We start from the raw sequence: 26,802 nt of genomic DNA on the forward strand, positions 1-26,802 counted from the left end.
CACTAATCTTATATGAAACCAAGAAGAGAACAAAAAGAAACACTTGATAAAAAAATGTGAAGAATTTGTGCTTGTAAAAAAAAAAAAAAAAAAAAAAAAGAGGGGGGGGCTATTTCTGATAAGGGTGATTAAGAACAGTGAATGGAAAAAAAAAAAAAAAAAAAAGAAAAAAGGAGGCATGTGAACTTAATGCTAGAAAGAACAATTTCACGAGTATGTCAAAAATTTCTTGTTAACATTCAAACAAAACACAGGAAACAAAAAAAAAAAAATCTTATTTAAAGTTTTTTTTAAAGAGGATAAATAGTATATTTTTAAAAATTTGCAGTCATAATCTCTAATTACAGTCGTAGAAAATGAAAAACAAAATGCAGTTGTTTAATGGTCAAATGTATTGCAAACTATTCATTGTAGACAACTGAACACAAGTTGCTATCTTATTCTTTGATGGGGTAGGGTGCAGGTTCATACCTTTTTATTAAAAGTGTTAAAGTGTAAATGACCACAGTGGATCCAATGGTATTTGAACTTGGCATAGGCAGTTTCATAGACTGCAATAGTTTTCAATGAACCAATCATACATCTTGAAAATGAAGGATGGGTGGGTGGAGGGGAGGAGGAGGAGGAGGAGGAGGAGTAACGATGAGGAAAAGCAGTAGGAGGAGGAGCAGTGAGGGGGAGAAGAAAAAAATCAAGAGAGAGAGTTAGGAAGGAGAGTGCAGTAAATTATAATCAGTAAACAAGCCGAGTGAGGAAGGGATGTTGGGGAAGCAGAACGACGAGTCTCAAAGTATTGGAAGATTGGGTTTTCATTCATACTGAGCGACATGGAAATTCTTGTATGGCTTGACAATTTTGATATGTGAATCAGTGACTATGGCTGTGTAAATCTTTTCAAACTCAACAGCTTTCAAAAAGTTGGAAAACATGAGACGTTGTGAAAAAAAAAACATCCATACAAAGCACTCATCTTATTCAGGGGTGAATTTTTAAGTTTTTTTTTTTTTTTTTTTTTTTTTCCACTAAACATGTTTTGTGACTTTTAATGACCCCCTTATCGATTTAGTTAGTTTAAAGCAGAAAACGCTAGAAGATGAATATCTCATATGTAACACGACTTGAAAACTGAGTGAAATGTAGACCCTAGTTGTTAAATGTGGGATATCAGTATTATTATTATTATTGTGTGTGTGCATTAAAAGTAATTCTTTAAACAATGTAAATTCTGCCTAAATTTGTGTTTTTTTCCTCATTCCTTTTTTGTTTAAAGATGCAAGCGGTTTCTAAAAGGAAGGGGAACAAGAGTAGCCCCCCCCCACCACCACCACTCTCTCTCTCTCTCTCTCTCTCTCGACATCATGCAGCAAAACAACATTATGACAACTGTTTGGAGCATTTGCTGTGCAAATATTAAAAAAAAAATACAAAAAATGAAAGGAAAAAAAAAGAAAAAGAAAAAATATTAGAACAAAGAAAGGAAAGATAAAAAAAGGAAATGGAATAAAGAAAAGAAAAAAGAAACGGAAAAAGAAAAAAAGCCACTTTTCTTTCTTCCTTTTTTTTTTTTTAGGGTGGATTTAATCATTATAGATTTCGTTCGCGTACACTTAACAGTAACTGTTATCATACAAGCATCTTTTTCTTCTTTCTTTCCAATTTCTGAAAAAAAAAAAAAAATGTCATTTTTTTTCATCTCATTGTCATATAATCCCTTCTCCATGGGAGAAAACTATACATCACATCATGGTCGTTGCTTCTTGCTGACAGGTTTTGGGTTTTTTTATTTTGTCTTTGCTTTTGTTTTTGTAATTTTTTTGCTTTTTTTTTGTTAAAAAAGTTTCCAAAAGTTCCATCCGCTACAGATAGATGTCTATCCAGCTCTTTGTACTCCCTGATTAAATCTTACTGTAGTCAAACACCGGCCACAGACCCTAACTGCCGTCACCCAGCCTCTACTGCCAGATCTGACCCCGACCCCTGAGGTTGTAAGGGCTGTCTGGTGTGTCAGTGAGTAGGAGGAGGAGTCATAGCACTGCACGTGGTGGCACCGTGGTTGCCTTCCCGTCAACAGTGAAGAGGTGCAGACAAGAATAGTAGTAGTAGTAGCAGCTAGGTAACCTACACAAAACAATGCACTGTACACAGAGAAAAGAGAAGAGGGGGGGGCAGGCAGACCAGGCAAGAGCAGCTACAGCTTGTGGTTCATCATCGCTGGCAGGAAGATGGAGCATTCTAGGGGTACAAGAAGAGAAGAGGAGGTGGTGGTGGTGGAGTACAAAAGTCTCTTATGGCTTTCAAATAGTCCATCAGGTAAGACTCCGATAAAAGATCAGGTAACGTCCATTGGTACAATTCTGTCTTTACTGTAGTTACTCAGAAGACTTCCGTCTTCATAAGTCTGTCTGGAAAAAAAACAAAAAACAAAAACAGATTATTTATTTTGAATAGGAATTATTATACATAGACACATGTGCATAAAAATAATTAAACAAATAACTATAATTACAGCAAAGTGAAACACAATAATAATAATTAATACTGATAAAATATTAATTACTCCTCCACAAACATCCCTAATATAATGATCTCTTACTCCTATATAAGACAATTAAATAAGCAATAATATAAAAAGGTTAAAGAGAGAAAATATTGCATCTATATACAGCCTGAATGTCACTGTGAGTTACTTCCCCTTAGATCTTATTTACAAAAACAAGAGAAGAAAGCAATATGCACATAATAAATAATTAAAATTACATTTAAGTGAAACACATAATAATAATATAAATAATATAAACAATAATATAAATAATACTGATAAAATATTATAACAATAATTCAATAATAACAAACATAAATGCTGGTCAACAATTTTATATTAATGTAAAAGCCTCTGTAAATATACTGCATTCTACTCTTCGGGCGGTAATCTCCAAAAATACCGTTAGGGCTTACAACATGGCCGCCAGAAGAGTCACGTGATCCGGTTGATCCAAAACATGAATCGTGCAAATGCAAAACGCAGCCTTGAAGGCAAACTTTGACAAACAATCACAATTTGTTTGTATTTATTTTTTGTTGATATAATGTTGTTATAAAAATAGGCAAACTTTGAGAAACAATCTTAGGTTGTTTTTAGTTAAAACAGTGTTTATAAAAAGTATTTTATTCAGAACAAACAAGTGGTCGACTAGGTGTATCAGAATTTTAGGCGTAATTTTTGACACCCCCAACAAAAAACTGCGAATAAAATATATAAAACTCGTAATTTCTGTTTTTAAAGTGGGTTGTCAATTTTCTTTATGAAATATACTTCCAAAATAAACTATTACAGTCGTTTAAAACATAATAGAAGTATTATTTTTTATTTTTTAAAAACAATGTTTACAAAATGTCTACGCACGTTCGTAGACATTTTGTAAACATTTAAAAAACAAACAAACTGTGATTGTTTCTCAACAAAAAATGAAATGACCGTTCTAAATAAATTATTTATTATTATGATATTGAAAAACTGTTTTTGTACTTAATTATTATGCTTGTTTATCAAACATTTGCTTTAAATTTGCGTTTTCCGGTTTCGTAATACGGCGATTCATGTTTTGGATCAACCGGATCACGTGACTCTTCTGGCAGCCATGTTGTAAGCCCTAACGGTATTTTTGGAGATTACCCTTCGGGCATAATATGTTTCCACAGATTGGTTGTATAAATTAAAAAAAAAAAAATTTCTTTCTGAAGAGGAGGTATAATCTCAAAAAATGAAATAATATAACACAACAATACAATTCTGGTTTGACACATTTTGTTGGTAAATAAATAAGTTATATTTTCATTATTTTTTTTTTTTTTAATGTTGTCTTGTATGCACTACATTCTCATAACCTTCAAACACAACACCACAATGCTTCAAGCAAACTAAAACATCCTCCTCAGAAATTATTATTCATTAAAATAAAATAGTGTATTAATCAATATACATCTATAAAAGTGAACTTGTTTGTGTGTGTGTGTACATTTCCCTACACAATAACTTTGTCAATTTTCCGTCTACAGACTCGAAATTTGATATATAGGGTACTGAGATTTGGGGAAATCTTTGTGATTGGTTTTCAGCCAGAAATGTGGCTGTTAAGAGGTCAAAGTTCAACGATTTGACCTTTGAGAACTCTACCAAACTCCCCCAACAATTTTGGGTCTAAACACTTGAAATTTTAGATATAGGTTCTATGAACATGGATCTAACTTGATAACTTGATTTGAGCCCAAAACAATAAATGTTAAGGGGTCATAATAGGAGTCAAAGTTAAAAAACTGACTGCTTTTCTTTTTTCTTTTTTGCTCAACACCCGGGCAACGCCGGGCTGAAATGCTAGTGTATATATATATATATATATAGCTGGACCCTATAGAAATTGTCTTCATCTATCTGCATAACTTCTTGTTAATGATAATTTGTTTGAAATAATACATTTATGTAAGGTTTAATAAATATTAATAAAAAAAGGGGTGCTTGTACAGTATAATGGAATTTTGAACAAATGCATTTGCGATAAAAGAAAAACACTGACATATTTATGCATCATGTTAAAATCAATATAAATTCCAAAAATTATGAAAAATGATAAAGTAGGTATGCTAAATATGTTTTTCACAAAAATAAAACATTAACGGTCCGGCATTTTCTATTTTTTCAATAGCAGATTTCAAAGAAAGCAAGTGTGATAAGTCAGTTTGTCATACAAAATTGGTTGCACAACATTAAAACATACGATAGGACTTGATAAATTCGATTTTTACTTGTAATTATTTTTCTACTGGATAATTTTTCATTATTTTTGGAATTTATACTAATGTCGACATGTAAGTGTGTGACAATGTTTTATTATGTGAAATGCATTTGTTTGAAATTCCATTATACTTCACAAGCACCAAAAATTGTATTTTTCTCCTGTACAAATAATTTCTATTGTCAGTTAAATATTCTTTAAATAAAACAAATTTATTTCTTCTTGATTTATTGAAAATTTGTAATAATTTATATGTTTTTTTAAAACAATTCTCTTTCTTATTACTAGCTATCCCAAAATAATCTAGTTTAGGATGCGAAAACTGGTAAATAAAGTTAAATTTCCCTTCAACTTGTGATATCTCATTTACTTTTTGGGTTATTTTGATAAAGTTTTGATTGAAATTTTTTTTTTTTTCTTTATATAAATAAATTTTAAGTAGCACCCCCATCTTTTAAAAAAAAAAAAAAGTGTGCTAGGTAATAATGCACATATGAACACAAAATTGATTTAATATAGATATTCTACATACAGTATAATCATGTTGACATACCAACTTTTATTAGATCACCAAAATCAAGCAATGTTGAGTCTGGTCATTATCAGATGGGTAATCATTAAAGAAAACCAGGTGCTCTATCTAAGGAGGATGTCAACACTTCATTGCAAGAATGTGATGTTAACATTTCACATGAACGGAATATACGTGCAATTGGGGATTGCTTGTGAACTTGATATTCCCTAGAATCTTCCTCCTCTTAGTGACATCATGTTTTAATTTTAGTAACTGTTCATTTATTTATAAGAATCGAATTTTGGAGAATTTTCGGCGCTCAGCAAATCAGAATAGACAGACTTTGGATAGGGAGCCATTATTATTTATGAATCAGAAAGACTATGTTATGTCTATATGTCTATGAGCGAATTACGATAGGTGAAATCATAGTATGTGTGAGAAATGTAGAATTGGTCCTGGTGACAACTGGTAGCAGTGTTAGGACTAAATAGTTAGAGAGAAAAGTAGGGACTCCTTCCTCTATAGATGTTGCGATTGTAATGGTGTTGCTCGTTGGATGCAATGTAGCATTTTATCATCACGACATTGTGTCTAAAATGGTGTCCGAAAGCTACATAAGATATTAGGCTAGATGTATTGAATTTTTATGTGGCATTTGTTGATGCAGACCTACGATACTTTCGTCGAGAGGGGAATTTCTGCATTCATTTTATTATATAGGAGATATGATTCAACAATAGAGTTTGACATTGTTGTTTACATATTTGTTGTGTAAAACCGTAATGGTGTCCATATGAAAAAATGTTGCAGATGTTGGAAGTGGTCAGACTAATTATTTGTGTAAGAGAATATTAACTCTAGTTTTCTCTTAATATTACTAAGAAAATTAGAAAATTGATTGAAGGGAGGGGTGGTATAACACCTCTTTTTGATCTTATTTCTTTATTGAACTGAAAACCAAATCTATATATACCAGTATTTTGCTTTCCTTTGTTTATAATTCTCTTCATATACTTAAACTTCACTTGTTGAGTTTCGTACATCTTGATAGGTCCAAATTTTAAAGAATCCATCAAGGCTTCTTTAATTCCCTATAATATATATTATGTTTATTTATACAAAAACAAAACTACTATAATTACGCTCTGCCTGTCATTGAGCACTTCTTAACTTTCAGTGGATTTACATCTAAGAAACTACAGCGATACAATATATATTCTTTTTTTTTGTTTCATTTAATTTTAGGTAAATAAATTACATAGTTATGACAATAACAGAGCTACTGTTTCAGTTAAATTATGACCTTCATTGGGTCACCCAAACTTCCGATTTCATAGAGATAAAATATTGTTATTGCCGTAAACATTTTTAATTGTTTGCCTAAAATTAAATAAAATATATCTTGCTCTTTTTATTGAGTACTATCAATAACTTTGTTAAACTCATTATCTTTTTTTACTTTTGGATATTTTTAACCTGGAATAATAATTATAGTCTAAAGAAGCTTTGAATCAAAAAATGCAAAAATGAAAAGAAAGAATGCAGTTTAGATTCCTGGAAGGAAAAAATATTAATTTTAACCTATTGCAGACTGAGCACCTACATGTGTGCATATGTATGTATGCATATTATATATATATATATATATATATATATATATATATGCATGCATACGCATACATGTATTTGTATTTAGAGAGAGAGAGAATGCATGTTTCTTACTTTTTGAAGGATTCCAGAGCGGTGGTAGTGGTTGTGGTCGTGTTGTTGGCAGCTGAAAGCTTGAGTACAGGAAACGCAGATTTTGATGAGGAGGAGGATGAGGATGTTGATGAAGATGAGGAGGAGGAGGATGATGAGGTGATCACTTTACTAGAGGTCATATTGTTTAAAGCTGGTACAACTGAAGATGAAACAAGTCCTGATGGCAAATGGGGATCGCTACTGTGTGATGGCGGGTTGAGATTTAACTGCAGTACAGCCGCTGGTTGGCCCGTACCGAACTGGTTATCTTTACCTGCAAACAAACGAGAGAATAAGTCAGGACAAAAAAAAAAAAAAAAAAAAAAAAATTCAATGATCATTCAACAACCACAACAAGTTTACATATAAATAAATTTATTAAGTTGCCAACAAGGCGATCTAGCATATTTACTGATTTAAGCGACTTTGAGTTTTGAAACTCGTCAACAGTAAATGCTGTTAGTTAATCTAAAGATCCTGCAATATTATGTTGCTTCTACTAAAGATTTGTATTTTCCCATAATCTAATTAGATTTGGACTCTTCATTACTTTCTTTTCATTTGATTTATTATATATGAAAAAGTCATTTTTTTTTAACTATGTTAAGTAAACATTCATTTTTTTTCCATTTATCATATTGAAACAATATTTCATTTTTAATATTAATTATTTCTGTACAATATTTTCTGAAAATAAAGTCATTAAAAATATATATATAAATAAACATATTTACAAAAAAATATGTAAAATAAACAAAACATGTAAATAAACAGTTTTTTTTAATAGAAAAATATTTTTTTTACAATTTTAAGCAATGATAAATCAGCTATTACAAAGCTAAAAAAAAATTAGTTCAAATTGAGTTACCTCCCTTTGTTAATCCATGACGAAGCAAGAAACTGTCCTCGCTTCCTCTTAAATTTGATTTTCTTAGTTAACAAAAACTTACTTAATTATGTGATTTTTAGAGTATGACAGTTTTGTTCTGTCATAGGAATGTACATCATACAGATTTTACTTTATTTTTGTTTTCTAATATAGAAGGAATTCGGGACAAGAACCTGATTATGTGATAAATGCAGGGAGAGAGAAACAAGCTACATAGTGTCAGTCTTGTGTGCCACTAAATAGGAGAAGAATGAATATTAACGAAGCTCAGAATAGAATTTTTTTATTTTTGATTTTCCTTAAAGTTTATGGTATTTTATTTTTGATTTTAATACTCGTTTGATTAAAATAGCAAATAATTCAATGTTTAATCATCAAAGCGATATTGAAACGAGAAAAACACATGCAGATGTGAAATGGTTTTATTAATATAGATATAAACTGTCTCAACCCTTTTAGAAATATTAAGTTTGAAATAAAAGTACAAAAAAAAAACTTTAACATTAACTTTTTGCTTTTATGGAAGTCACTCCAGACAAAGCATAAAGCCACTTAGGAGCTAACTAAAATACAATACTATTTCAAAATAAAAAAAAATTCTTCCTTCTTTACCAGAAACATCACTCATGGAATGTGAAGACTAATGGACAAAATAACGGAAGTGAGAGTTACGAGGTTGTCGGAAGTAAATGCAACCATTCCTTTCTACCAATCTAAGTTATTTGTTTGCAAGTCCAAAATTTAAAAAAAAGGGAAGTAATACAAAAAAAAAAAAAAAAAAAATCAACAATTTTTTGTCTCATTGAAAAAAAATCATTGATGTTACATCAATAAAAATCATTGGTCAAAATCATTGATTTTACATCAATAAAAATCATTGCTGTTATATTAGCCAAAATCATAGATGTTATAGTGGTCACAAAAATAGATGTTACATCGGTAAAAAAATCATAGATATTACATCGGTCAAAATGTTGGGAAAATAATAATGAAGATGAAAACAGTAGTCATAAGAATCCAAATCATAAATACTCATTCCAAAAAATTGCAAAATGTAAAAAAAAATAAAAAGATAAGAACTTACATTGTGTGATGGGACCATTGGATAATGAGGAGAACGATGTTGACGATGAATGGAAATTAGCACCAGATGAGTTTTGTAACTGTGTCGTGTCTCGCACAGCCGACACAGCAAACTTTGCACTAGCAGAGTCCAAAGTGAGATGGGATGAAGAATGGTTGGATGACGATGTGGAATGTTGGTCAGGTGTCTGAAAATTATCAGCCTCCGAAGATTCCAGGCGTTGGCGCTGTTTTTGTTGCATTAACAAAATCTCTTCTCGATGATTCTGAAAACTTTCAAAATTAAACTCTGTCGTACATGCACTGTTGGTTGTCGGGGTTGCTGCAGTTGATGATGATGCCGCTGCTGCTGCCGTCGTCGTCGTCCTCGCCGTCTCCGCAGACGAACAAGGGCTACGACTCTCCTCTTTCACTTGCCGACTCCATGTGTAATGTGGACTGAAACATTAAAAATAAATTTTATTAAATGCTTTTTTTTTTTAAAAAATTCAATTTCATGCAATTTCTCTTTCTATAATTCAAAATATAAAAACGTTGGAACCCAATACAACTTTGGTAAATCCAAATAAATAAATAGAAAAATTTCTTTTCGTTTATCACTTCTATATTGCCATAAAAATTGCTTGCTGTTATTTAAACCAATGTAAACATGCAATGCTGCTTTAGTTGCATAGTTGTAATGCAAGTGAGAAATATTTAATCGAGAGAAAAGCAGCAAGCCAAGAAATGGAAAAGATGTCTGGCTTGGGATTTGATCACTCAGAATTAGATTTCTGCATGTGGAAAATTTATTGTTCTTTAAATTGGAGGGAGAAGGGGGGGGGTTATGTTGAGAAATCAAATCACTAAAAGCCCTTATAAAAGAATGTAAAGCAATACTAATGTAAAGAGACTAAAAATACTGAACTCGTTACACATAAAAGCAAAACAAACTCAAATAAATAATATAAATCATGAATGCAGTCGGAATATTTTAAAATGCTTAGGTTTGTAAATTATGAATATGTACATAAAAAAACAAAAAAACTGTAAATGTAATTTAACACAATATTAACTTCCCCTGTTAAAAATTGTCCACCGAATTAATAAATTACTTCAACACATGATCATGACAAAATATATAAATTTTAACACATGTAATAGCAAACGTAATTTATAAAAAAAACGTAATTTTAAGAACCTAAATGACATAATCTGCCTGAGGATAACAAAGCGCTCACTATGCAAAAGCAAACATATGGATCCAGCTTATATAACTTTGATAAAAATATTAAAAAAAACAATTTGTAGATTGGAAAAGATAAAAAAAGAAAATAATCAAGCAACCCCCCCCCCCAAAAAAAAAACTATGCTTTATAATATATATATATATATATATATTATTCCAGCAAAGTTGATTTTCTGTGTATCTTGTGGATACATGGGGTGTTGGGTCCTAAGCAATTCCAAGCAAATAGATTGTGTTTGGTTGTAAAATATTTGTCTGAATTTGCAATATTACATAAGAAGAGGCCTATATAAATAGTGATTAAGTTAACTAGTGTGAATTTTAATAATTTTAATAAAGAGCCACATTAGTACATGTCTAGATAACCTAGCTATAAATGGATTGTGCCTAAGGGTCGCATGATATGTAAGTAGAGGGCAACAGATTGGAGGTTACATTGACGGAAAGATTGTGCAGATACCACTCAAGATGAGAACAATTGTGCGATTAATCTAAACAATATAAACAAGTCTGTTATTTCATAGAAAAAAACGAATATCATTGTAAGATCCTTAAAAATAAAACTTTGTTATTTGTTTAAAACTGGAGTTGTAGCTTTGTAACGTTTCATTTGAAATGGTTTTCTGGAGATACTTACATTTTTCTTTCCCTGATGTATGTGATATAATCACGATGGATACCCGTGGCAGTATTTGAGCTTGACAGATCCAGCTGTTCAAGAATTGCATTTTGGGGAGTAAAAGCTCTATCTACAAGCATTCTGAAGTAGAAATAGAGGAGGAAAAAATACAAAAGTGTTACACATGGAAAATTCACTAAAATGATGTTTGAAAAAAAAAAAAAATAAAAAAAAAAAAAAATAAAAAAATTTCACTCTCAACTTTTACCAAATGACTTGAGTATAGGTTTCTACAAATCACTTTCATACCATGAGTTTTAGAAGATGAATCAAAAGTCGGATTTTTTTTCAGCCAGCTCGACACTTATGATTTTAACAAGAGGACGATAAAAAGACTTAAAAAGGTTGAGGAAACATTTTAGGTTTTCCTTTTCTAAACATGCCAATCAAAAATGCACATGTAAAAATTCAAGCACACATTAGGAAATGAATAGTGCCTGCAGAGATGGGGCAGATATCATTTCTTAGTAAACTTTAATTTGGTGCTTATATATGTGTGTGTGTGTGCGTGTGTGAAAAATATGACAATTCAAAATAAATTAGCAGATAAACTGTTTGATATACTTATACAGGGTGGAACGATAAAATTGTTGCACTAGAAAAGACTACATGATTTCATTTCCGTTTGATGAAAACCAGTTTTCTTTTTTTGTTTCAGACCATCTACTAGTTAGCCAGTTATGTAAAAATCCCAAGAGCAATAGCAGCCTTCTATCATGTCTGAAAATGACACAATGTTCAATAAGCGAGATCGGAGATGTGCCGCTGTACAACTCATGCTCTCTACCAATACAAGTTATGACAACAGGATCATTGCCAGCGCCCTCAAAATGCAAATCTGGATGGTTCAACGCTTGGGAGCACAGCTCAACAAAGTTTCTGGCCACAGTTATGGTCTTTGGCGTGGTTTCAAGCGAGGGTCACACCATGCCACCTCAAATCTTTGAAGTTGGCTTCAAAGTCAACATCAAAGTGTACCTAGACGTGCTGAAGTGTGTGGTGATTCCTTGGTGCAATCAGGTGGTCACTGGCAGATTCTGGGTATGGCAGCAGGACTTGGCACCTGCCCACAAGTTCAAAGAGAACCAGACTTGGCTTTAGAAGGAGTGCTGCGACTTTGTACACTTCTCTCACTTGACCCCCACCCCCACCTAAACGTGATGGACTACTTTGTTTGGGCATACATCGAGAACATCACCAACATGACTTCCCACAACACCAAAGCCAGCCACCATCTGCCGAGTTTCTGGAAAAGGTATGTTCCCAGTTTTGGACTCGTATTGCGATGGTGATTGAGGTTGAAGGCGGCTACATTGAATAGATGTCATCTCTGTTACATAATGAAGTTACTTGAAGTAATTTTTTTCAATAAAAGTTTTAAAATAAAACTGTAGTATAGTTTTCTTTAAGGTGACAAGTTTATTATTCCACCTGTATATCAAACAAAAGTATGCATCCACAGCAAAAATTAGGGAACATTATTGATTAGACTTTTAATTAAAAATATAAATCAGTTTTGCTGTATATTTCCTATTCTCGATTGACACAAGCACATTTTACTGATTGATTTCCCCTAGTTTTGCTTATTTCTAAAGATTGATCAAAACCAATGGAAAATACTGAAACAAAGCAATTTTAATAGAAACGAATCGTATTATAGATTAGCAGAAATACTCAAAATGAGGAGAATTATATAGGGAGAAGAAATGGAAGGGGGTCAGTTAAAGGAAACACAAATAGGGGCTGAGGGTCAGAGGGACGACAAACAGAAGGAGCTGGGGTCAGATTGACCACTTATGGAGACATTACTGCCAGAGGGATCACTAATAGAAGGGGTTAGGGCCAGAGGAACCACAAACAGAAGAGGTTAGGGTCAGACTGACGACTAATAGAGGTATTTAGATCAGAGGGACCACAAATAGAAAGGGTTAGGGTCAGAGGGACCACAAATAGAAAGGGTTAAGGTCAGAGGGACCACAAATAGAAAGGGTTAGGGTCAGAGGGACCACAAATAGAAAGGGTTAGGGTCAGAGGGACCACAAATAGAAAGGGTTAGGGTCAGAGGGACCACAAATAGAAAGGGTTAGGGTCAGAGGGACCACAAATAGAAAGGGTTAGGGTCAGAGGGACCACAAATAGAAAGGGTTAGGGTCAAAGAGACGACAATGAGATTTGGGTTACAGATACAACATAATGGAGGAATTAGAGACAAAGGAACAATAAAAAGAGAGATTAGGGTCAGAGGGACCACAAATAGAAAGGGTGAAGGTCAGATAGACTACAAATAAAGGTGTAAAAGCTATCAGAAATAAAGTTGTAGTAAAAGGTACCATAAATAAGGAAATTAGAATCTGGTGTACTGTAAGCAAAATGGTTAGCATCAAAGTTATCATAAATGTAGGAATTAGAGTAAAAGACAAAAGAAGGTACTAGTTGGTCCTTCATGTTCGATAGGTTAGCATCCAAGTAAAACAAAATAAAAGTATATTTGGTCCTTTTGATCTCGCTTACCTTCCACCTCGTCCCACTCGTCTCCTTGCATAACTTATACAATTGTGTGGCGGCGGTAAAGACATAAGTGAAAATCTAAATCTTTTGTCTGTTAAACCACCTTCGTCAGGGCCACACCATGGCCAGTTTCCTAATCGCCCAACCATTGGCTGGAAAAGAGAGAAGAAATGTTCATCAACTGAAGTAGTGTTGCATGGAATAAAATTATTGGAATAAACAAATACACAAAATAAAATTAAATCTTATCTTATTTCCTTTTAGATTAGGTGGAGTCTGTTTTACAGCATATATCGACTCTTAATGTTATTTAGTTAACTTTGAAAAACAATATATATTATAAAAAATGTATTGGATACTATCATTTGAAAACGCAAGTTGCTTTTTTATACATAGATTGTGGAGATAAGTTTATACCTTTCCTAATGCTGTCAGATATGGGCAGGAGAAGCGCTCTTTAAAAATTGTGATTGATAAAAATATTGGTGCCCATCATTTCATTGGGTTGGCATTAAAAAGGGCATTTGGCCTATAAAAATCTTCCCTAAACTAAGAAAATGACTTCAAAAGAAAAAAAAAATCTATCATATTTCAGATCATGCAGTTTAAAGACCTGACCAAAGGTAGATTTTATTAGGGGTTTATTTCTAAACTAGAAACTTTAAATTAAGTAGAATTACTGAATGCCTACAGCATCCGAAAACAGAAAATCGCCAGTGCCGCGACTGTCACTGTCACCACTGCTGACTACATTGCTGACCAATGAGCCAACTGTGAAGATCGAAGAAACCCCATCACATTATTCTACATCAAATAAATCACATCAAATAAAATGATGCTTAGCATTAACAATACACATAAAAAAATTGAAATTACTAAAAATATCTCATATAAAAAAATTGAAATTACTAAAAATATCTCATAAAAAAATTGAAATTACTAAAAATATCTCAAATAAAAAAATTGAAATTACTAAAAATATCTAATATAAAAAAATTGAAATTACTTAAAAATATCTCATATAAAAAAATTGAAATTACTAAAAATATCTCATATAAAAAAATTGAAATTACTAAAAATATCTCATATAAAAAAATTGAAATTACTTAAAAATATCTCATATAAAAAAATTGAAATTACTAAAAATATCTAATATAAAAAAATTGAAATTACTTAAAAATATCTCATATAAAAAAATTGAAATTACTAAAAATATCTCATATAAAAAAATTGAAATTACTAAAAATATCTCATAAAAAAATTGAAATTACTAAAAATATCTAAAAAAAAATTGAAATTACTAAAAATATCTCATCTAAAAAAATTGAAATTACTAAAAATATCTCATCTAAAAAAATTGAAATTACTAAAAATATCTCATCTAAAAAAATTGAAATTACTAAAAATATCTCATAAAAAAATTGTAATTACTAAAAATATCTCATATAAAAAAATTGAAATTACTAAAAATATCTCATAAAAAAATTGAAATTACTAAAAATATCTCATAAAAAAATTGAAATTACTAAAAATATCTCAAAAAAAAAATTGAAATTACTAAAAATATCTCAAAAAAAAAATTGAAATTACTAAAAATATCTCATAAAAATTTTTTAAATTACTAAACATATCTCATAAAAAAAATTGAAATTACTAAAAATATCTCACATAAAAAAATTGAAATTACTAAAAATATCTCATAAAAAAAAAATTGAAATTACTAAACATATCTCAAAAAAAATTGAAATTACTAAAAATATCTCATCTAAAAAAATTGAAATTACTAAAAATATCTCATAAAAAATTTTTTTAAATTACTAAACATATCTCATAAAAATTTTTTTAAATTACTAAAAATATCTCATATAAAAAAATTGAAATTACTAAAAATATCTCATAAAAAGAAAAATTGAAATTACTAAAAATATCTCATAAAAAGAAAAATTGAAATTACTAAAAATATCTCATAAAAAAAATTGAAATTACTAAAAATGTCTCATAAAAATTTTTTTAAATTACTAAAAATATCTCATAAAAAGAAAAATTGAAATTACTAAAAATATCTCATAAAAAAAATTGAAATTACTAAAAATGTCTCATAAAATTTTTTTTAAATTACTAAAAATATCTCATAAAAAAAATTGAAATTACTAAAAATATCTCATAAAAAAAATTGAAATTACTAAAAATATCTCATAAAAAAAATTGAAATTACTAAAAATATCTCATAAAAAAAAATTGAAATTACTAAAAATATCTCATAAAAAAAAATTAAAATTACTAAAAATATCTTATAAAAAAAAATTAAAATTACTAAAAATATCTTATAAAAAAAAATTAAAATTACTAAAAATATCTTATAAAAAAAAATTAAAATTACTAAAAATATCTTATAAAAAAAAATTAAAATTACTAAAAATATCTTATAAAAAAAAATTAAAATTACTAAAAATATCTCATAAAAAAAAATTAAAATTACTAAAAATATCTTATAAAAAAAAATTAAAATTACTAAAAATATCTTATAAAAAAAAATTAAAATTACTAAAAATATCTTATAAAAAAAAATTAAAATTACTAAAAATATCTCATAAAAAAAAATTAAAATTACTAAAAATATCTTATAAAAAAAAATTAAAATTACTAAAAATATCTTATAAAAAAAAATTAAAATTACTAAAAATATCTTATAAAAAAAAATTAAAATTACTAAAAATATCTTATAAAAAAAAATTAAAATTACTAAAAATATCTTATAAAAAAAAATTAAAATTACTAAAAATATCTTATAAAAAAAAATTAAAATTACTAAAAATATCTTATAAAAAAAAATTAAAATTACTAAAAATATCTTATAAAAAAAAATTAAAATTACTAAAAATATCTCATCTAAAAAGCTTGATGATCAGAAAAAAATCTTAATTTTTTAAATCTGACTAAAAATAAAGACGTTATGACTATTTTCGTGCCTTGCACATTTGGATATTTCCTCCTCTTTAAGACAATATGCGTTTTGTCACAAGTTACCAAAATGAGCATTTAATTGTGTTAAAATACTCATTACTTTATTCACATTATTATTTATTAATCCATGTGAAAGGATGTTCATTTCTCAACAAAATGATGGTATTTTGAAAACTTAAAGTGCTTGAGTTTTTAAAATATGACTATTTTAGTAGAACTACCTTAAAAACTTATGATCATCTAAAATGATTTATGGTCGATGGGTATTGCTATGATAACCTTTTGTTGAAATTTACTTTTAAATATCTTTAAAAAACATCACAGTTGAAGGCAAAATATTTCTTTACAGTCCTTCATCTGAGTTATAATTGTTTCAGTTTCTGTTTATATGAGTATGTTTCTAACTAGCAGAACTATTAAATTTATTACCCTTTAATTTTTCATAAGTTTTTAACAAGTCTTCCTCATATACAATTAATAAAAAAAATATTCATTTAGAATCGTTTTAGCATAAATGTCTATCCAATCAAATAACACTATCAAGTTTTATAACAAAAGGTATTATATGCATTTAAATTTTGTTTTCTCTTTTTGGATTGATTCTCATGGTTGTCCAAAATTGCCCCAATATTAAAAAACAAAAAAATTTTTTATCCAACATGGAGCCAAAAGATCATATTTTTTCCATATATAGAAAATAATTTTTTTACAATTTTAGGCAATTAATGGTAATTTGTAGCCATTATAAGGATGAAAACAAACAAAATAAATCTTAAAAGTTTGAATTGAGTTATCTCTCTTTGTTTATTCAAGTCAAGATGGTGGAGTGAAACAGTCCATGCTCACTTTCTCATAAAATTTGGTTTTCTCAGTTAAAAAAAAAAGAAGCTACTTTATCACCTTACAAAATTTTTGGAATATGACACTTTTCGGGTATGTACATTGTATTGATTTTTCTTTATTTTTGTTTGTTATTCTAAGGGGAATTCTGGACAAGAACCATTATTCCTTACTGGACTGTGACTTTAATTATTTTTTAACAGGATCATAAGAATTAAAAATGATTGAAACTAAAGTAAATTGCTGCCAATAAGAAAAATAATTGGTTTGTTGATAAGTTGTTTATTTTTGTTATTTAAATTACCTCCCTTGAAAATGCAAAGAAAAATATTAAATAATTTTAAAAAATCTATCATTTTTTTAAATTATTTATTATATTAATGTTTGGTATATGATTTTTATTGAACAAATTAAGTCAGTTTTAGATAAACAAAATGAAATCTGTGAAAGTATCTTTTTCGTTAAATGGATGTCACTTAGAAATACGTGTTTTCTTAAAAAAATTTTTATTTATTTTTTTTAAAAAGTTTTCATGGTTATATTTAATTTGAAAATTTGTCAGCAAAAACAGTTTTTTGGGCACTACATTTTATGTAAGTCTTATACTGTATCCAATATACGAATTTTATAAAATAACAAAATAAAACAAACTTTCCCTGATATACATAAAACTACTGTATAAATTTTTTTTTTTTTTTAATATTTTGCATATCTACCGATCGAAATGACTTCTGGTTTTTAAACTGCTCAGAAGTAAATGGTGTTGGTTAATCTGAAAATGCTGCTAATATTACATTGCTTTACTTAATCTATTATGAATCTTGCTGCTAAATGCACATTTTTTAATTATGTTTAATTTGTGAAAAATCAAAAAAAATTTTTTACTATATTAACCGTTATTCATTTTCTTTTCCATTTATTTAAACAAACATCCAATTTTTTTCATTAATTTAATTTATCATATTAAAAAAAAAAAAAAAATTCAGTATTAATTATTTCTGTAAAAATGCTTCTGTAAATACACATATTTTCTTTAAAAAATATCTAAGCAGATAAACATTTATTAAAAGTATTTTGGTTTTCTTAAAAGAAAAGAAAGTATCTTGGTTTTCTAAAAAAAGAAAAAAAGGATTTTGTTTTTTTTTTTAAAAAGAAGTTTTGGTTTTCTTAAAAACAAACTATTTCAACTTTCTTAAGAGAAAAAAAGAGAAAAAATATTTCCTTACTGCATAATAATTGCAATGCTTTTTCCTTCTGAAAGCAAACTGTCCATCAGGATCATTTTCATCTTCATGATCCGATGGCGACATGCCCTGCGTGAAAAAAAAAAAAAAACAACAAATTAATCGTATAATAGATGTTTAATTTTATGATTACAAAAAAGTAAAATGCAACAAACAGATTGGACGGTTTACAAGAAAATAAAAAATTATATTCTAGAAAAACTTTATAGAAATTCATACTTTGCATATTTTATTCAGCTGAATATTACGAGTGCGTGTGCGCATTAGAATTGGATATTAAATGATCAAGTAGAAAAATAATTATAAGAAAAAATCAAATTATCAAATAATGCAGTTTTATAAGTTTTTTCTTTTGCAGTCAATTCTGTATGATAGACCGACTTATCTCCCTTGTTCATGCAATGTCAAATTAGAAAATGATATACTATTTGGAAAATATAGTTCTAGATCTTCTACTCATTTTTTTTATAATTTTTAGATTTTTTTTTTTTCTAATTTGGGCATGACGTGCCAGTATGTAATAGCGTTTTTACTTTAAATGCATTTTTTTTTAATATCCAGTTATAATGCACAAACACAGAATTTTTTTCTGATATCCAATTTAAATGCAAAAACACAGAATATTTTTTCCAGTTGAATTTTTCAACAAAAAACGTTTTACTTTTTAAAATTTGTTAAATGCTTAAAAACAATTATTCTAATGCTAAGAAATAGATTAATTATTCTCAGCTAAATATCTGTTACATGAATAAACCGTTAAATCAACTGACAGTATTCTTTTCATGATGTCTAATTTAATAAACAAATAAAAAGGTACAAGCGATTTATTATATAAAGTTGGAATTTCTGCTCTTGTTTGTTTTGTTCATTTTCTCTTTGGTACAAACAGCTCCAACACTCTTAACCCCTGCTTAGGAGTTAGAGAAGGGTTTGATTTGATTTGTTTCATGGCATATCAATCCTTTTTGGATTATTTAATACCAAATCCAGTAATTTCAGAAAAAGTTTTTATGCTCCAAATTCCTTACATATTCAACTATTTATTTATGATGTTTGGTTTGATTGTTTTGTACAAGAACATTGTTTGTGTTTTTAACTTTGCAGAACATGAATTTTGCAAAGAAAAAAACAAAAAAAAAACAAAAAAAAAACCAATATCAATGTTTGATGCATTTTAGGTCAGAAAGCCAGTATCTTCAGACAGCCTGATCTGGTAGCTTCAGCAGGTGAGGGAAAGGAAGGGGTTGGAGGAATCTCATTAGACACTGATAAATGGATGTTTGATGTCTGCCAGCAAAGTTCTGGTTGCACGTGTAAGAAGTAAACGATAAAAAGTGAGAGATACTTACAGGTGAAAGCCCTTCCTCATCGGAACTATAAATGTCGGGTTGTAGAGAATCAACAACATCATTGAAATGACCGGTTTGGCTACTACCGAGGCTAGCGCCTTGTTGCTGAGCAATTTGTCGGTGTTTCCGCTTCCGATAAATACGCTTTTTGTTATTCTGTAACGACTCCTCCTGAAGAGAAGAAAGGAAAAGAAAATAAATCTTTGTTAAAAAAGATAAATTTTTAAGCAAAATCACATCAGCAGTGTCCGTATTGCATTGCTTATTAAAAATAACAGATAAAAATATGACTTATCTTGGCTTTCTGTTTTTTTTCTATTCTTTACTATATTATATTTCTTGCTGTCGGTCTTTTCAAAATTATTAATTAAGGATGAACACTCACAAAACAGTTACTAATATGAAAACAGTTTTATGAATGAGCATCCAATGATGATTACGAATCAAAAAAAATATTTCAAATATCATAAATTTTATAAAATGCTAACAAATAGAGAATTAAACTAAAAGATTGAAAGAATTGGTTGTGATTTTATCTGTAACTGAAGACAGGGTAGTAAATAAAAAAAATGAAAGAAAGAAAAATAAAAGAAAAGAAATGAGAGAAAGAAAAAATGAAAAAGAAAAATGAAAGGGAAATAAAAAAATGAAAGGGAAATAAAAAAATGAAAGAGAAATAAAAAAATGGAAGAGAAAGAAAAAAATGGAAGAGAAAGAAAAAATGGAAGAGAAAGAAAAAATGGAAGAGAAAGAAAAAATGGAAGAGAAAGAAAAAATGGAAGAGAAAGAAAAAAGAGAATAACAGAAGAAAATGAAAAAGAAAAAAAAATGAAAAAGAAAGAAAATGGTGCAGATTCAATTTGTTAATTTTCAACATAGCAAGCAAATAATGACAAAACTCCAAGTAGACCTTTTTCATTTACAAAAAACATAAAACGTACATTTCCTGATAACGACTTTGTTTTAGAAGATATGTAAGGAGAAATATGTATCTTTCACATAAACAAAAATGTTAATCAATTTTCTTACTCCATTGACGCTATCGACCCATTCTCCTTGCCTATTCACACTGTAGGGAGAAATGTACGATGGTCTGGAATGCTTCTGAGCTTCTGCATCAGCTAAAAGCTGACCATGGAAGTCTTCCAATTGATACCTGAGAGAAAAAGAGAAATTTTTTAAAAAAATCATTGTCAATATAAAATAGAAGAAAAGGGTTAAAATATCAGTAAATAGAAATATTGATAACTAGCAGGGCTACATGGTGTTGCCCTGATAGAGCAAAACTAGAGGACGAGTTCAGAGAATTGTAAAATAAAACATTGATACAAGAAAAGGATTAAAAAAATAAAACAATTTGAGATTTTTTGAAATTGAGCTTTACCAGTTCAAAACAAAATGACTGACTTGCAACACACAAATACACAAAAACAATCAAACCAATATGTTCCAGAAAAGGATTGAGTAAGTCGCCTTAATGGACAGTCGTTCATAACCATAGCTGGTAATATGCTTAAGCTTTAGGCAAATCTTTTGATATATCTCCCAGATTGATATATCTGTCTGTATTTATGGCATACATCAACCAATCAGATTCTTGTTAAGAGGAACTCAGATATTCATTAAATCACAAACAAATAAAACATATGGCAGACAGACATCAAAAATTATTATTTGTATGGTTATCCAGACTTCAGGTTAGTGGTACAGTTTCAGATCATGTGTTTTTTAGGACTTTTAACACTGACATGGTCTCATATTGACATTTCTGTTAATGTGCCAAAAATTTTACGCATTTTTGTCACTGACATGCTGGCAAATGTCATAAATTAAAACCCAATTTATAAATCGATTTAAATAATTTAAATTCAATTTTAACTTAGAAGTAAAACAAATTACTTTCAGTGCTTGTGCATTATAATTAGATATCAAAAATGCATTTTAAGTAAATATCTATTACGTAATTACTTGTCATGTCAAAATTAGTAAAAATTCCAAAAGTTATGAAAAATGATTGAGTAGATTTGCTAGAACTATTTTTTTTTTTACAAAAACTTATCAGTGATAAACCATTTTTTTAATTTAAAATAGAAAAAGTGAAGTGAAAACAAGGGAGATAAGTCAGTTTGTCATATGAAATTTGACCGTATGAGACCAACGCATTAAAGCTACATTATTTGATAAATTTTAAGTTTTTCTTGTAATTATTTTTCTACTTAACTATTTTTCATAAGTTTGGGAATTTTTACAATTTTCAACATAACACAGAATTACGTAATATTGTTTTTATATCAGACACATCTTTTGACATCCAATTATAATGCACAATCAGTGACTTTTAATACTAAACCTGGATGGCAATACAAAACGAAAATACTTGAAAAGGTTTGCATAACAGAATTGTTAAAACTAAATGTGTAGTCTTAAACCTCAATTTTGACTACTTGAGCATAGAAATGCTAAAGTAAAAAAAGAAATTTAAAACTAGAATTAATGTTAGATTAAAGCTTAGTAAAATGGAAAAAAACACACACAAAAAGGAAAAAGTAAAACAAAAATACAAAGTTCAAATAATAAACATCAAATTTTCAACAAATATTATCATTCTTCATAAAGTTATCTCCTCTAACTTTCGTTTTCATACTTTCTAAGTTGTCTGTCATTTCAATTTGGCCAAATGACGTTTTTGTCCATGAAATCTAGAAAATTTTAATCTACACATTAACCACTAACTTCAATTGTTTTATCATCAAACATAACAATTCAAATTAGAACCAAAACAATGCTTTCAAGAATTTAAAATGCTTACCGTTTTTCTAAAATTTCAATTGTTAATTGTAGCATTTCCTTTTTCGTTTTTTCTCGCCTTTTTATCATTTCAAGCAATGTCCTGGAAATAAATGAAAATGTCCAAATTGAGACGGAAATGGAAATAACATCAAATTAAGCAACTTTAACTTCGGTTTGAAAGGTTGACAAACAATAAATTTTGATCAATTGTGGTCATTCTAATATTGAACAAAAAGACCTAAAACCAGATTAACATGTTTTTTCCAGATCAGACGGCCATAGTAAAACGAAAATAATTTTCCCCATAATATATTTGCATTTTACTGATTTTTATTACAGTAATAATCTAAGTATGAAAAACGCATTTTTTATGAAAATAAAGTATCATAGATGTTTACAATTAATTTTGGAAAATATCTTTCTGATATACTTAAAAAAAAAAAAAAAAGAAACGAAAAACATAGTTTGTGTAAAATCAATATAAGCCAAAGAAAAATTAATTTCACAAATTAAAAATATTATCATTAAATTAGTCATTATTCTATATTTCTGAAAAACAGGCTTTTTATTCAAACTGGCAACATCTAATTTGCATATGAGGTGATGAGAAATCTCGTTACTTCACAAGATTGCCAGCATATAATTAGAAGAAGTAATTTAAAACAAAATTTTTTTTTTGTTTACTACTGAACACTCCACGCTACACAGAATCAGTGATACCTAGTTTTAAGGCATTTAATCACAGTAATAAATAATAAAAACAGTGTATTTATACTTACACAGCCCTATAAAGATCCCGTCGTAATTTTAACATTTTTTCGTATGACGCTTCATCATTTTTCCGATTCTATAATGAAAAAAAAAAAAAAAAAAAAAAAAAAAAACATTCACTTTTTAGCAGAACATATACATTTTCCCATTAAAAATCTTCATTCTTGTTCAGAATTCCCTCTATATTAAAAAAAACAAAAAAAGAAAAAGCTGTATGATTTACATACCCATAATGAAATAAAAATATCATTCCAAAAATCACATAAATTAATCTACTTTTATTTTTATAAGGAAAATCATTTTTAAGCAATTAATGGAAATTCACAGGCATTACAAGTCTGAATTGAGTTATTTCCCTTTGTTATTTTTTTAAAAAGATTTTTTCAAAAATGGTGGCAAGACAGTTACTCTTCTGTTACTCATAAAATTTGATTTTCTATTTTTAAAAATAAAACTACTTGATCAATTTATGTAATTTTTGGAATGCTTTTGTTTTATTACAGATATATACGATATAGATTTTTTATTGTTTGTTAATATAGATGAAATTCTGAACAAGAACAAAATCTTTTACAATGTGGAAAGACCTTCGATTAAGATTAAAAAAAAAAACAAAAAAAAACATTAAGAATACCTGAACTTTTCATGTCAGTGTTTTGAAGCTATTTGCATCTATAACCTATCTTGTGTAAACAATGAGAACGTTTTATGTCAAAATTATTCAACTAGTTTAATGTTAGAATCTTTTGAAGCAAAACTATTTGCAGCATGATGTTGGACTTTCAATGTGTAAAAATAATGTGAAGAATTATATTTCGCAAGTGGAAAATTCCATCAGTAATTTAAAGTTTACAATTTGGACCAGGTGATAAGATATGACATCACAAAGAGAAAGTCGAAAGTGATGCATAGCGATTAAGCTGATCATATCTTTCTCCTTTTTCGCTAAACTGTGAGTGATGTATCCATATATATATATACTGTAAAGGATAATACAATACCTCAAGGATTGTTGAATCCTATTTGATTTTATGCTGTGATTATTTACTATTAAAGAATGCATATCACAACAGAATAACAACAAAAAAGAAGAAAATGACTGACATATATCATCTATTTCGTACTAAAATTTGCATTTATATACTAAATTTTTTGGCTAATGAGAGATTCACTTCATCTCTATCGAACTACAGGGTGTCTACAAAAATCTTATATTTTGCATCGTGATAAAACCAGTTTTATGAACAGAGTGAAATGCAATAGCTTACAGAAGACTAACGCAATTGAAGAATCATATTCACAAATGTTCAAATTGATGACCATTATTTTTTAACCAACACTGATAATAGCTGAAGTGTGAGTAAATTTTTTGAGATACCCTGTATACAGCCTTTGAGATTTGAAAAAAAAAAAAAATCACTCGACTGCCGGTCGAGTGTGAGGGAAAATTTACTCGCCCCAAAATATTTTTTACTCGTCCAACTTTATGTTTTTGTTTCAGTAAATAATTTAACAATTCAAGAAATTACTGTATGTATAATCTAACAAGAAAATATTTGTTTAACTCTTGTAAATCAACTATTTTATTACTACAATCATTTTTGTAAATATTCAACAAAACGTTAAAATACAACACCAGTTTCTTTATATAGCATCATTCATATTATTCTTCCATAGAAATAAGAATCATTTTTTCGGATGCTTAACGGAACGATGCGTTTTTCTCCTCTTTCAAATGTTTGTCTTCATTTTTGCAAGCATGAAGTGTATGTAGTTGTAGCGTCAAAGAATTTTTTTTTGAAATGAATTTCAAAATCAGGGAGCTAAATGAAGGCGACATTTTGACTACACGCCGAATGTGTAAATTTGACCTCTTGTTGACCTTTAGCGTGACCACTCTTTTTTCAATATGATATTCTAACGGTCTCACAGCTAGAGATGAAAGAATTCACAAATGATGAGACATAGGTCATTCTAAGTCACCGCATATTTGAGGGTTGTAAAATAAATGAGCTTGTCCCGATTCTTTATTTAAAGAAATTTTATCGACTGACGGGCAAGTGATTTACGACTTTTAATCGCCCCAAGAAATTTTCAATCCACGGTCGTGTAAAGTCTCAAAGGCTGCCTATATATATATATATATATATCAATTTGTCTTACTTTTTGCTTCAGTTGAAGTTCTCAGAAATCAAGAGACCCCCTTCCTAGGGGTTAAAACTTGATCTCTCTGAGATACATAGTCAAATGTTCCATAACCTTTCAAACACTGAGTTAGTAAAGAAGTTGTGAATATAAATTTCATCTCCTTAATTGACCATTTAAATAAGTTATAATATTCTTTTCCTGTGGTCTGTTGGTATTACTAGATTCCGAGACAAGAATTTCCTTTATCTGGTAGAGTGAGTATCCGGCTTCGTGCTGTTACTTGAGGTAACATCACTTGCAGAAGGTGCACCATTCCTCATAAAAACTAGTATGGGTTAACCATACCGAGGAGATCTTATTTAGGCTGCGAATAATACCTGATTTTGAATATTTAGTCAGGGTATACTTGTAGAAAAAAGTATCCTCATATCAAGTTTTCCTGACTCCTGACAAACCTCTGCACAAAGAGACATTACAGACTTGAGGATAGTGTCTAGTAGGCATTCACGTTCTCATGCATGTGCGTGAATATGTCTACATATATGTGGAGGCCATTGGGTATCTAAATCTAAATATATGTTTGTCCATCGCCATGGATCCAAACATAAAACTGGGTCTGTATCACACTTTATTGTTAAATATGAATCTCATCTTATGTTTGCATTAATGAAATATATATATATATATATATATATATATATATATATATATATGGTTTGTCTATGTCAAAAACTTTGTTATTTTTTTAATTTTGGGATAATATTTTTATTCTATCTACACTGGTTTGGTTTATTTTACAGCATATTAACCATCTATGGGTTATAAAATGCCAAACAAAGCTGTCAAATATAATTCCATAGGTAGAATAATCATTCATTTTCACAGAATACATTACTCTTTAAGAATACTGACACCAAAGCTGGGAAAAGACTTTGACAAACCCCTTAAACCACAAACCTATAGCATTAGTTCTGTATGGTATGGGATAAAGTTGTCAATTCCGTAGGTAGAGTAATCTATGTATCTATAAAAGTGAGAATGTGTGTGTGATAGGGGACACTTCTCAACCTATATACTCAACAATTTTTGATCTACAGACTTTAAATTTGGTATATAGGGTATTCAAACATGTGGAAAACTTTTTAATTAGTTTTCATCCAGAAAAAAAGGGCTGCTAAGGGGTAAAAATCGAAAAATTGGTACGTGAGAGTCATCGGATTTTTATCTGTTCGTCAACTGTTTCACGAATGGGCGACCAT

General features: G+C 29.0%; 1 protein-coding gene across 2 annotated transcripts in view; it reads right to left on the bottom strand.

The window, feature by feature from the left end:
* Positions 1-986: 986 nt before the first annotated feature.
* The window catches only part of LOC145259807 (enhancer of polycomb homolog 1-like), a 231,540-nt gene continuing 205,724 nt past the window's right edge, over positions 987-26,802 (bottom strand). For both annotated transcript variants that reach the window (XM_080117598.1, XM_080117599.1), the window contains exons 6-15: positions 23,404-23,471; positions 22,644-22,724; positions 20,864-20,990; positions 19,835-20,005; positions 18,468-18,554; positions 13,441-13,589; positions 10,888-11,010; positions 9,024-9,460; positions 7,030-7,324; positions 987-2,402 (exon numbers count right to left, since the gene is read on the bottom strand). In XM_080117598.1, the coding sequence (XP_079973724.1) occupies positions 2,330-2,402; positions 7,030-7,324; positions 9,024-9,460; positions 10,888-11,010; positions 13,441-13,589; positions 18,468-18,554; positions 19,835-20,005; positions 20,864-20,990; positions 22,644-22,724; positions 23,404-23,471 (1,611 nt within the window). In that variant the 3' untranslated portion in view covers positions 987-2,329. The remainder of the gene's footprint in view (positions 2,403-7,029; positions 7,325-9,023; positions 9,461-10,887; positions 11,011-13,440; positions 13,590-18,467; positions 18,555-19,834; positions 20,006-20,863; positions 20,991-22,643; positions 22,725-23,403; positions 23,472-26,802) is intronic.

This window comes from Euprymna scolopes, chromosome 35 (assembly GCF_053919585.1).
Source record: "Euprymna scolopes isolate OS-2025 chromosome 35, ASM5391958v1, whole genome shotgun sequence".
In the NCBI taxonomy this organism is placed as follows: Eukaryota; Metazoa; Mollusca; class Cephalopoda; order Sepiida; family Sepiolidae; genus Euprymna; species Euprymna scolopes.